This window comes from Aristolochia californica, unplaced genomic scaffold, assembly GCF_029961685.1.
Source record: "Aristolochia californica isolate CCGP_79_NKW_82.1479 unplaced genomic scaffold, dmAriCali1.0.hap1 SCAF_5, whole genome shotgun sequence".
Lineage (NCBI taxonomy): Eukaryota > Viridiplantae > Streptophyta > Magnoliopsida > Piperales > Aristolochiaceae > Aristolochia > Aristolochia californica.
This window is the reverse complement of record NW_027182214.1, coordinates 24,179,647-24,192,442: the sequence shown is the minus strand read 5'-3', so window position 1 is coordinate 24,192,442 and position 12,796 is coordinate 24,179,647. Positions and strand designations below refer to the sequence as shown.

The 12,796-nt window shown below is 30.3% G+C and overlaps 1 protein-coding gene across 1 annotated transcript in view; it reads right to left on the bottom strand.

Annotated features, from left to right (window-relative positions):
• The window catches only part of LOC137965279 (uncharacterized), a 99,698-nt gene that overhangs the window by 31,630 nt on the left and 55,272 nt on the right, over positions 1–12,796 (bottom strand). The window contains exon 2 of the mRNA XM_068811609.1: positions 5,582–5,723. Coding sequence (XP_068667710.1) covers positions 5,582–5,723 — 142 coding nt within the window. The remainder of the gene's footprint in view (positions 1–5,581; positions 5,724–12,796) is intronic.

The window sequence follows — 12,796 nt, the reverse complement described above, 5'->3', positions numbered from 1 at the left end:
AAAATGAATATTTTAGAGTTTATGTATGGAAAGAATTTAAAGCAATAAAAAATGTAAGAAAATAAAATTTATTCACACACCACAAATGAATACAAAAATTTTGTTATCCAAGTTTGGGAAATTCCACTAGTTCAACCCTAATAGCTCGAAATTTTATAAGAAAGTGATTTTTGTAGACATGTTTTAAAAAAATGGATAAGCATGTTTGAAACATGTTCAATATGCAAATGACCTATGGATCCAAACCTTTGAAAGATAATAACATTAAATTCTCAAGTGAACATGAGGTGGGATATTTACCCGAGTCGAACAAACCATTATTTTGCTCATTTATAAAAAGCTGACCTAACGATTATAGTTGATTGTAAAGTGATTTATGATGCGTAACGGGCTATATTTTTGTAAGGAATGACTTATGGATTGGGAGTCAACACTCAGTTAAAAATCCCCCCCTCCCCCTTTTCCCGACTATTGCAAAACCTGATATATACAAAATAAAAACAGTTTACAATCCCAAAAAATTACAGATACTTTTTCGAATTATCTCTCTCTAAATTTTCGTATTGTGCAATTCCATTTTAGATTTATACTTTTTTCTTCAATCAAAACTTGAGTTTTCACTTTCGCTTCATACCGTAAACAAAAAAAGAGATAAAAGGCAAATAGATTACAAGAAAATGAAAATTTTGGAGTTTATGTATGGCAAGAATTTAAAATAATAACAAATGTAAGAAAAAAATTTTATTCACACACCACAAATGAACACAAAAGTTTTTTTATCCAAGTTTGGGAAATTCCACTAGTTCAACCCTAATTGCTCGGAATTTTAAAACAAAGGGATTTTTCTAGATATGTTTTAAAAAATGGATACGCATGCTTGAAAAATGTTAGAGATCCAAATGACCTATGGATCCAAACTTTTTAAAGAGAATAACATTAAATTCTCAATTGAACGTGTGGTGGGATTTTTCTCTGTGTCAAACAAGCCATTCATTCTTCATTTGTACATTGTTCATTTCCATTTTAGATGTATACTTTTTTCTTACATCAAAACTTGAGTTTTCACTTTTCTTTCATCTCGTAATAAAAAAAATAGATAAAAGGCAAATAATCACAAAAAAATGAAAAATTTAGAGTTAATGTATTGAAAGAATTTAAAGCAATAACAAATGTAAGTAAAGAAAATTTATTCACACACCGCAAATGAACACAAAAGTTTTGTTATCCAAGTTTGGGAAAATTCAACTTGTTCAACCCTAATATCTTGGAATTTTATAAGAAAGAGAATTTTCAACACATGCTTGAAAAAATGGATATGCATGCTTGAAACATGTTAAAGATGCAAATGACCTATGGATCCAAAACTTTTAAAGAGAATAACATTAAATTCCCAAGTGAACGTGCGGTGGGATATTTACCCGAGTCAAATTTTGCCCATTTACAGAAACCTGACCTAACGATTGTAGATGATTAAAGTGATTTATCATGCGTAACGGGCTATATTTTTGTAAGGAATGACATATGGATTGTGATTCAACACTCAGTTAGAAATCCTCCACGTCCCCTTTTTCCCGACAATTGTAGAACCTGATATATAAAAAGTAAAAATTGTTTACAATCCCTAAAAATTACAGACACTTTTTGGAATTATCTCTCTCTATATTTTTGCATTGTGCATTTGAATTTTAGCTGTATACTTTTTTCATAAATCAAAAGTTGAGTTTTCACTTTCCCTTCCTCTCGTAAAAAAAAAAAAAAGAGATAAGAGGCAAGTATATCACAACAAAATGAAAATTTTAGAGTTTAAGTTTGGAAAAAAATTAAAGCAATAAAAAATTTAAGTAAAGAAAATTTATTCACACACCACGAATGAAGACAAAAGTTCTTTGTTATCAAAGTTTGGGAAAATTCCACTAGTTCAACCCTAATTGCTCTGAATTTTATAAGAAAGAGATTTTTCTTCACATTTTTAAAAAATGGATATGCATGCTTGAAACATGTTAAATATTCAAATGACCTATGGATCAAAACTTTTTAAAGAGAATAAAATTAAATTCCTAAGTGAACGTGCGGTGGGATATTTACCTGAGTCAAAAAAGCCATTATTTTGCCCATTTTCAAATAGTTGTCCTAACAATCATAGATGATTGTAAAGTAATTTATCATGCGTAATGGGCTATATTTTTTTAAGGAATCACTTATGGATTGGGTGTCAACACTGTTAAAAATCTTTCACCTCCCCCTTTTCCTGACGATTAACGAACCTGATATATAAAAACTAAAAAGGTTTACAATCACTAAAAATTACTAACACTTTTTGGAATTATTTCTCTCTACAATTGTACATTGTGCATTTTCATTTCAGATGTATACTTTTTTCTTAAATCAAAACTTGAGTTTTCACTTTCCCTTCACCTCGTAAACAAAAAAAAGAGATAAAAGGCAAATAGATCACAACAAAATGAAAATTTTAGAGTTTATATATGGAAAGATTTTAAAGCAATAACAAATGTAAGTAAAGACAATTTATTCACAAACCACTATTGAATAAAAAATTTTAGTGTTCCAAGTTTGGGAAATTCCACTAGTTCAACCCTAATAGCTCTGAATTTTATAAGAAAGAGATTTTTGTACACATGTTTTAAAAAATGGATATGAATGCTTGAAACATGTTCAAGATGCAAATGACCAATGGATTTAAACCTTTTCAAGAGAAGAACATTAAACTTCCAAGTGAACGTGCGGTGGGATATTTACCCGAGTCAAATAAGTCATTATTTTGCCCATTTTAAAAAAGTTGTCCTAAGGATCATAGATGATTCTATAGTGATTTATCAAGCGTAATGGGCTATATTTTTTTAAGGATGGCTTATGGATTGGGAGTCAACACTCAATTAAAAATCCACTACCTCCCCCATTTCCTGACGGATTGTAGAACCTGATATATTAAAACTAAATAGAGTTTACAATCCCTAAAAATTACAGACACTTTTCGTAATTATATCTCTCTACATTTGTGCAATGTGCATTTCCATTTTAGATGTATACTTTTTTCTTAAAGCAAAACTTGTGTTTTCACTTTCCCATCATCTCTTAAACAAAAAAAGAGATAAAAGGCAAATGGATCACAACAAAATGAAAATTTTAGAGTTTATGTATTGAAAAAATTTTAAGCAATAACAAATATAAGTAAAGAAAATTTATTCACACACCACAAATGAACACAAAAGTTTTTTTATCGAAGTTTTGGAAATTCCACTAGTTCATCCCTAATAACTCAGAATTTTATAAGAAAGAGATTTTTCTACACAACTTTTAAAAAATGGGTATGCATGCTTGAAACATGTTAAAGATGCAAATGACCTATCGATCCAAACCTTTTAAAGAGAATAACATTAAATTCTCAAGTGAACGTGCGGTGGAATATTTACCCGACTCAAACAAGCCATTATTTTGCTCTTTTACAAAAAGTTGACCTAATGATCATAGATGATTGTAAAGTGATTTATCATACGTAATGGGCTATATGATTGCACATAATGACTTATGGAAATGGAGTCAACACTCTGTTAAAAATCCCCTGGCTCCTATATAAAAAATAAAAAGAGTTTACAATCCCTAAAAATTATAGCCAATTTTCCGAAATATATCTCTCTACATTTGTGCATTGTGCATTTCAAATTTAGATGTATACTTTTTTCTGAAATCAATAATTGAGTTTTCACTTTCCCTTCATCCTGTAAACAAAAAAAAAGAGATAAAAGGCAAATAGATCAAGATAAAATGAAATTTTAGAGTTTATGTATGGAAAGAATTTAAACCAATAACAAATATAAGTAAAGAAAAATTATTTACACACCACAAATGAACACAAAAGTTTTATTATCCAAGTTTGGGAAATTCCACAAGTTCAACCCCAATAGCTCGAAATTTTATAAGAAAGAGATTTTTCTACACTTTTTTTAAAAAATGGATATGCATGCTAGAAAAATGTTAAAGATGCAAATGACCAATGGATCCAAACATTTTAAAGAGAATAACAATTAAATTCCTAAGTAAACGTGCGGCAGGATATTTACCCGAGTCAAACAAGAAATTATTTTGCCATTTAAAAAAAGCTAACCTAATGATCGTAGAAGATTGTAAAGTGATTTATCATGCGTAACAGGCTATGTTTTGTAAGGAATGACTTATGGATTGAGAGTCAACACTCAGTTAAAAATCCCCTGCCTCCCCCTTTTTCCCGACGATTGCAGAACCTGATATATAAAAACTAAAAAGAGTTTACAACCCCTAAAAATTATATACACTTTTTGGAATTATCTCTCTATACATTTGTGCATTGTGCATTTCCTTTTTCGATGTATTCTTTTTCTTAAATCAAAACTTGAGTTTTCACTTTCCCTTCATGTTGTAAACAAAAAAAAGACATAAAAGGCAAATAGATCACAACCAAATGAAAATTTTAGAGTTTATGTATGGAAAGAATTTAAAGCAATAACAAATGTTAGTAAAGAAAATATATTCACACACCACCAATGAATACAAAAGTTTAGTTATCCAAGTTTGGTAAAATTCCACTAGTTCAACCCAAATAGCTCGGAATTTTATAAGAAAGATTTTTTTACACATATTTTAAAAAATGGATGTGCATGCTTGAAACATGTGAAAGATGAAAATGACCTATGGATCCAAACCTTTTAAAGAGAATAACATTAAATTCCCAAGTGAACATGCGGTGGGAAATTTACCCGAGTCAAACAAGCCATGGTTTTGCCCATTTACAAAACACTGACCTAATGATCACAGATGATTGTAAAGTGATTTATCATGCAAAATAGTCTATATTTTTGTAAGGAATGACTTATGGATTGGAAGTCAACACTCAGTTAAAAATCCCTCGCCTCCCCCTTTTCCCGACGATTGCTGAACCTGATATATAAAAACTAAATAGAGTTTACAATCCCTAAAAATTACAAACACTTTTCGAAATTATATCTCTCTACATTTATGCATTTTGTATTTACTTTTTAGATGCATACTTTTTTCTTAAATCAAAACTTGAGTTTTCATTTTCCCTTCATCTCATAAACAAAAAAGGAAATAAAAGGAATCTAGATCATAACTAAATTAAAATTTTATAGTTTATGTATTGAAAGAATATACAGCAATAACAAATGTAAGTAAAGAAAATTTATTCACACACCACAAATGAACACAAAAGTTTTGTTATCAAAATTTGGGAAGTTCCACTAGTTCAACCCTAACAGCTCGGAATTTTATAAGAAAAAGATTTTTCTACACAACTTCTAAAAAATGGATATCCATGCTTGAAATATGTTAAAGATGCAAATGACCTATGGATCCATACCTTTTAAAGAGAATTACATTATATTCTTAAGTGAACGTGCGGTGGGATATTTACCCGAGTCAAACAAGCCATTATTTTGCCCATTTACTAAAAGTTGACATAACGATCATAGATGATTGTAAAGTGATTTATCGTGCCTAACTGTTAAGCACCTAGCCAATACTACCCAAAAGACCAGCCTGTTAGGTGTGGAAGGCATAGGTACTTAACCCAGGACCATAACAGTACACCCCGCCCTCCCGAGCCGACGACCACGGCGGCATTAACAAAGCAACGAGAGCCTTTGGGGAACGTCCGGGGATTGCGGTCACCTGTGCACACTGGAAGTCAAACTCGGGACGTAGCGCCTGCTCTGATACCAAATGTTAAGCACCTAGCCAATACTACCCAAAAGACTGGTCTGTTAGGAGCGGAAGGCATAGGTACTTAAACCAGGACCATAACACTAACAGGCTATATTTTTGTATGGAATGGCTTATGGATTGGGAGTCAACACCCAGTTAAAAATCCCCCGCCTCCCCCTTTTCTCGATAATTAAAGAACCTGATATATAAAAACATAAATGAGTTTACTATCCCTAAAAATTACAGACAATTTTCGGAATTATATCTCTCTAGATTTGTGCATTGTGGATTTCCATTTTAGATGTATAATTTTTTCGGAAATCAAAAAATGAGTTTTCAATTTCCCTTCATCTCGTAAACAAAAAACGAGATAAAATCCAAATAGATCACAATAAAATGAAAATTTTACAGTTTAAGTCAGGAGAAAATTTAAAGCAATAACAAATGTAATTAAAGAAAATTTATTCACACACAACAAATGAACACAAAAGTTTTGTTATCCAAGTTTGGAAAATTCCACTAGTTCAACCCCAATAGCTCGGAATTTTATAAGAAATAGATTTTTTTACACATGTTTTAAAAAATGGATATGCATTCTTGAAAAATGTTAACGATGCAAATGACCTATGGATCCTCACCTTTTAAAGAGAATAACATTAAATTCCCAAGTGAACGTGCGGTGGGATATTTACCCGCGACAAACAAGACATTGTTTTGCCCATTTAAAAAAAGCTGACCTAACGATCATATATGGTTGTAAAGTGATTTATCATGCATGATGGGGTATATTTTTTTTAGGAATGACTTATGGATTGGGAGTCAACACTTAGTTAAAAATCCCCCGCCTCCCCCTTTTCCCAACGAATGCAAAACTTGATATACAAAAACTAAAAAGACTTTTCAATCCCTAAAAATTACAGACACTTTTTGGAATTACCTCTCTCTACATTTGTGCATTGTGCATTTCCATTTTTGATGCATAATTTTTTCTTAAATCAAAACTTGAGTTTTCACTTTCCCTTTTTCTTGTAAACAAAAAAAGGAGAAAAAGGCAAATTGATCACAAAAAAAAGAAAATTTTAGAGTTTATGTATGGAAATAATTTAAATCAATAAAAAATGTAATTAATGAAAATTTATTCACACACGACAAATGAACACAAAAGTTTTGTTATTCAAGTTTGGTAAAATTCTACTAGTTCAACCCTAATAGCTCGGAATTTTATAAGAAAGAGATTTTTTGACACATGTTTTAAAAAATAGATATGCATGTTTGAAACATGTTGAAGATGCAAATGACCTATGGATCTAAACCTTTTAAAGAGAATAACATTAAATTCCCAAGTGAACGTTCGGTGGGAAATTTACCCAAGTCATACAAACCATTATTTTGCCCATTTACAAAAAGGTGACCCAACGATCATAGATGATTGTAAAGTGATTTATCATGCGTAACGGGCTGTATTTTTGTAAGGAATGACTTATGGATTGGAAGTCAACACTTAGTTAAAAATCCTTTGCCTCCCCCTTTTCCCGTCGATTGCAGAACCAGATATTTAAAAATTAAATAGAGTTTACAATCCCAAAAAATTACAGACACTTTTGGAAATTATATCTCTCTACATTTGTGTGTTTGGCATTTCCATTTTAGATGTATATTTTTTTCTTACATCAAAACTTGATTTTTCACTTTCCCTTCATCTCGTATACAAAAAAAGAGATAAAAGGCAACTAGATCAGAACAAAATGAAAATTTTAGATTTGATGTATGGAAAGAATTTAAAGCAATAACAAATGTAAGTAAAGAAAATTTATTCACACACCACAAATGAACACAAAAGTTTTGTTATCCAAGTTTAGGAAAATTCAACTTGTTCAACCCTAATATCTCAGAATTTTATAAGAAATAGACTTTTCTTCACATGTTTTAAAAATTTGATATGCATGCTTGAAACATCTTAAAGATGCAAATGACCTATGGATCCAAACCTTTCAAAGACAATAATATTAAATTCCCAATTGAACGTGCGGTGTTATATTTACTCGAATCAAACAAGCCATTATTTTGCCCATTGACAAAAAACTGACCTAACGATCATAGATGATTCTAAAGTGATTTATCATGCATAACGGGCTATATTTTAGTAAGGAATCACTTATGGATTAGGAGTCAACACTCAATTAAAAATCCCCTGCCTCCCCCTTTTCCTGACTATTGCAGAACCTAATATATAAAAACTAAACAGAGTTTACAATCCCTGAAAATTACAGACACTTTTTGGAATTATCTCTCTCTACATTTGTTCATTTTGCATTTACATTTTAGATGTACGATTTTTTCTTAAATCAAAACTTGAGTTTTCACTTTCCCCTCATCTCCTAAATCAAAAAAAAGATAAAAAGCAAATAGATCACGACAAAAAGAAAATTTTAGAGTTTATGTATGGAAAGAATTTAATGCAATAACAAATATAAGTAAATAAAATTTATTCACACACCAAAAATGAACATCAAATTTTTGTTATCCAAATTGTGGTAACTCCACTAGTTCAACCCTAATAGCTCAGAATTTTATAAGAAAGAGATTTTTCTACTCAAATTTTAAAAATTAGAGATGCATGCTTGAAACATGTTAAAGATGCAAATGAGCTATGGATGCAAACCTTTTAAATTAAATAACATTAAATTCTCAAGTGAACGTGCGATGGCATATTTACCCGTGTCAACCTAGCCATTATTTTGCCCATTTACAAAAAGTTGTCCTAACGATCGTAGATGATTATAAAGTAATTTATCATATGTAACGGGCTATTTTTTTGTATGGAATGACATATGGATTTGGAGTCAACACTCAGTTAAAAATCCCCACTCCCCCTTTTTCCTACGATTGCAGAACCTTATATATAAAAACTAAAAAGAGTTTACTATCCCTTAAAATTACAAAAAAATTTCGGAATTATATCTCTCTACATTTGTGCATTGTGCATTTCCATTTTAGATGTATACTTTTTTCTTAAATCAAAATTTGAGTTTTCACTTTCCCTTCATCTCGTAAACAATAAAAGACATAAAAAGCAAATAGATCACAATAAAATGAAAATTTTAGAGTTGATGTATGGAAAGAATTTAAAGCAACAACAAATGTAAGTAAAAAAAATTTCTTCACACCACAAATGAAGACAAAATTTTTGTTTTCCAAGTTTTGGAAATTCCACTGGTTTAACCCTAATCGCTTGGAATTTTATTAGAAATAGTTTTTTCTACACTTGTTTTAAAAAATGGATATGCATTCTAGAAAAATGTTACAGATGCAAATGACCTATGGATCCAAACCTTTTAAAGAGAATAATATTTAATTCCCAAGTGAACGTGAGGTGGGATATTTACCCAAGTCAAACAAGACATTACTTTGCCTATTTAAAAAGAGTAGATCTAACTATCATAGATGATTGTAAAGTGATTTAGCATGCCTAATGGGCTATATTTTTGTAAGGAATGACATATGGATTGGGAGTAAATACTGAGTTAAAAATCCCCCACCTCCCTCTTTTCCCGATGATTGCAGAACCTGATATATAAAAACTAAATAGAGTTCACAATCCCTAAAAATTATAGACACTTTCCAGAATTATATCTCTCTACATTTGTGCATTGTGCATTTCCATTTTAGATGTAAACTTTTTTCTTAAATCAAAACTTGAGTTTTTACTTTCCCTGAATCTCGTAAACAAAGATAGAGATGAAAGGTAAATAGATCACAAAAAAATGAAAATTTTAGAGTTTATGTATGGAAACCATTTAAAGCAATAAAAAATGTAAGTAAAGAAATTTTTTTCACACGCCACAAATTAACACAAAATTATTTTGTTATCCAAGTTTGGGAAAATTCTAGTAGTTCAACCCCAATAGCTCAGAATTTTATAAGAAAGAGATTTTTCTAAACATTTTTAAGAAATGGATATGCATTCTTGAATCATGTTAAATATGCAAATGACCTATGGATCCAAACCTTTTAAAGACAATAACATTAAATTCCCAAGTGAATGTGCGGTGGGATATTTACCCGAGTCAAATAAGCCATGATTTTGCCCATTTACAAAAAATTTGAGTTAACAATCATAGATGATTCTAAAGTGTTTTATCATGTCTAATAGGCTATATTTTTTTAAGGATTGACTTATGGATTGGGAGTCAACACTCAGTTAAAAATCCCCCACCACCCGCTTTTCTCGACGATTGCATAACATGATATATAAAAACTAAAAAGTGTTTACATTTCCTAAAAATTACATACACTTTTTGGAATTATCTCTCTTTACTTTTGTGCATTGTGCATTTCCATTTAAGATGTATACTTTTTTCTTAAAATAAAACTTGAGTTTTCACTTTCCCTTCATCTCATAAATAAAAACAGAGATAAAGGCAAATAGATCACAACAAAATGAAAATTTTAGAGTTTATGTATGGAAAGAATTTAAAGAAATAAAAAATGTAAGTAAAGAAAATTTATTCACACACCACAAAAGAACAGAAAAGTTTTGTTATCCAATTTTTTAAAATTCCAGTAGTTCAACCCTTAAATCTCGGAATTTTAGAAGTGAGATTTTTCTCCACATGTTTTAAAAATTTAATATGCATGCTTGAAGCATGTTAAAGATGCAAATGACCTATGGATCCAAACTTTTTAAAGAAAATAACATTAAATTCCCAAGTGAACGTGCTATGGGAAATGTACCCGAGTCTAACAAGTCATTATTTTGCCCATTTAGAAAAAGTTGACCTAACGATCATAGATGATTCTAAAGTGATTTATCATGCGTAACGGGCTATATTTTTGTAAGGAATGACTTATGGATTGGGAGTCAACACTCAATTAAATATCCCATGCCTCCCCCTTTTCCTGACGATTGTAGAACCAGATAATTAAAAACTAAAAAGAGTTTACAATCCCTGAAAATTACATACACTTTTTGGAATTATCTCTCTGTACATTTGTGCATTGTGGATTTCCATTTTAGATGTATACTTTTTTCTTAAATAAAAACTTGAGTTTTCACTTTCCCATCATCTCTTCAACAAAAATAGAGAAAAAGGGAAAAAAGATCACAACAAAATGAAAATGTTAGAGTTTACGTGTGGAAAGATTTTAAAGTAATAACAAAGGTAAGTAAATAAATTTGATTCACACACCAAAAATGAACACAAAAGTTTTGTTATACACGTTTGGGAAATTCCACTTGTTGAATTTTAATAGCTTAGACATTAATAAGAATGAGATTTTTCTACACATGATTTTAAAAAATGATACGCATGCTTGAAACATGTTCAAGATGCAAATGACCTATGGATCCTAACCTGTTAAAGAGAATAACATTAAATTTCCAAGTGAACATACAGTGGGATATTTACCCGAGTCAAACAAGTCATTATTTTCCCCATTTACAAAAACATGACCTAACAATCATAGATGAATGTAAAGTGATTGATCATGTGTAACGGGTAATATTTTTGTAAGGAATGACTTATGGATTGGGACTCAACACTCAGTTAAAAATCCCCCGCCACCCCCTTTTTCCCAACGATTGCAGAACTTGATATATAAAAAATAAAAAGAGTTTACTATCCCTAAAAATTACAGACAATTTTCAGAATTATATCTCTCAAAATTTGTGCATTGTGAATATACATTTTAGATATATACTTTTTTCTTAAATCAAAAATTGAGTTTTCATTTTCCCTTCATTTCGAAAAAAAAAAAATGAAAGGCAAATCGATCACAATAAAATGAAAATTTTAGAGTTTAGGTATGGAAATAATTTAAAGCAAAAAAAAAATGTAAGTTAAAAAATTTTATTCACACACCACAAATGATCACAAAAGTTTTGTGATCCAAGTTTGGAAAATTCCACTAGTTCAACCCTAATAGCTCAGAATTTTATACGAAAGAGATTTTTTACACATGTTTTAAAAAATGAATATGCTTGCTTGAAACATGTTAATCATGCAAATGACCTATGGATCCAAACCATTTAAAGAGAATAACATTAAATTCCAAAGTGAACGTGCGGTGGGATATTTACCAGAGTAAAACAAGACATTATTTAGCCCATTTACAAAAAGCTGACCTAACGATCATAGATGATTTTAAATTGATTTAGCATGAGTAACGGGCTATATATTTGTAAGGAATGACATATGGATAGGGAGTCAACACTTAGTTAAAATCCCCCGCTTGCCCCTTTTCCCGACGATTGCAGAACTTGATATATAAAAACTAAAAAGACTGTACAATCCCTAAAAATTACAGACACTTCTTGGAATTATCTCTCACTATATTTTGGCATTGTGCATTTCCAATTTCGATCAATACTTTATTCTTGAATCAAATCTTGTGTTTTCATTTTCCCTTAATCTCTTGAACATAAAAAAGAGATAAAAGGCAAATTGATCACAACAAAATGAAAACTTTAGATTTTTTGTAGGGAAAGAATTTAAGGCAATAACAAATTTAAGTAAATAAAATTTATTCACACACCACAAGTTAACACAAAAGTTATGTTATCCAATTTTTATAAAATTCCACTAGTTCAACCCTTTTAGCTTGGAATTTTATCAGAAAGAGATTTTTATATACATGTTTTAAAAAATGGATATGCATGCTTGAAACATGATAACGATGAAAATAACCTATGCATCCAAACCTTTTAAAGAGAATAACATTAAATTACCAAGTGAACGTGCGGTGGGAAATTCACCCGAGTCAAACAAACCATTATTTTGCCCATTTACAAAAAGTTGACCTAGCAATCATAGATGATTATAAAATGATTTATCATGCATAATGGGTTTTAATTTTGTAAGGAATAAATTATGGATTGGAAGTCAACACTCAGTTAAAATTCCTTCGCCTCCCCCTTTTCCCGACGATTGCAGAACCTGATTTATAAAAACTAAATAGAGTTTACAATCCCTAAAAATTATAGACACTTTTCGGAATTATATCTCTCTACATTTGTGCATTGTGCATTTCCATTTTAGATGTATACTTTTTTCTTAATCAAAACAATAGTTTTCATTTTCCC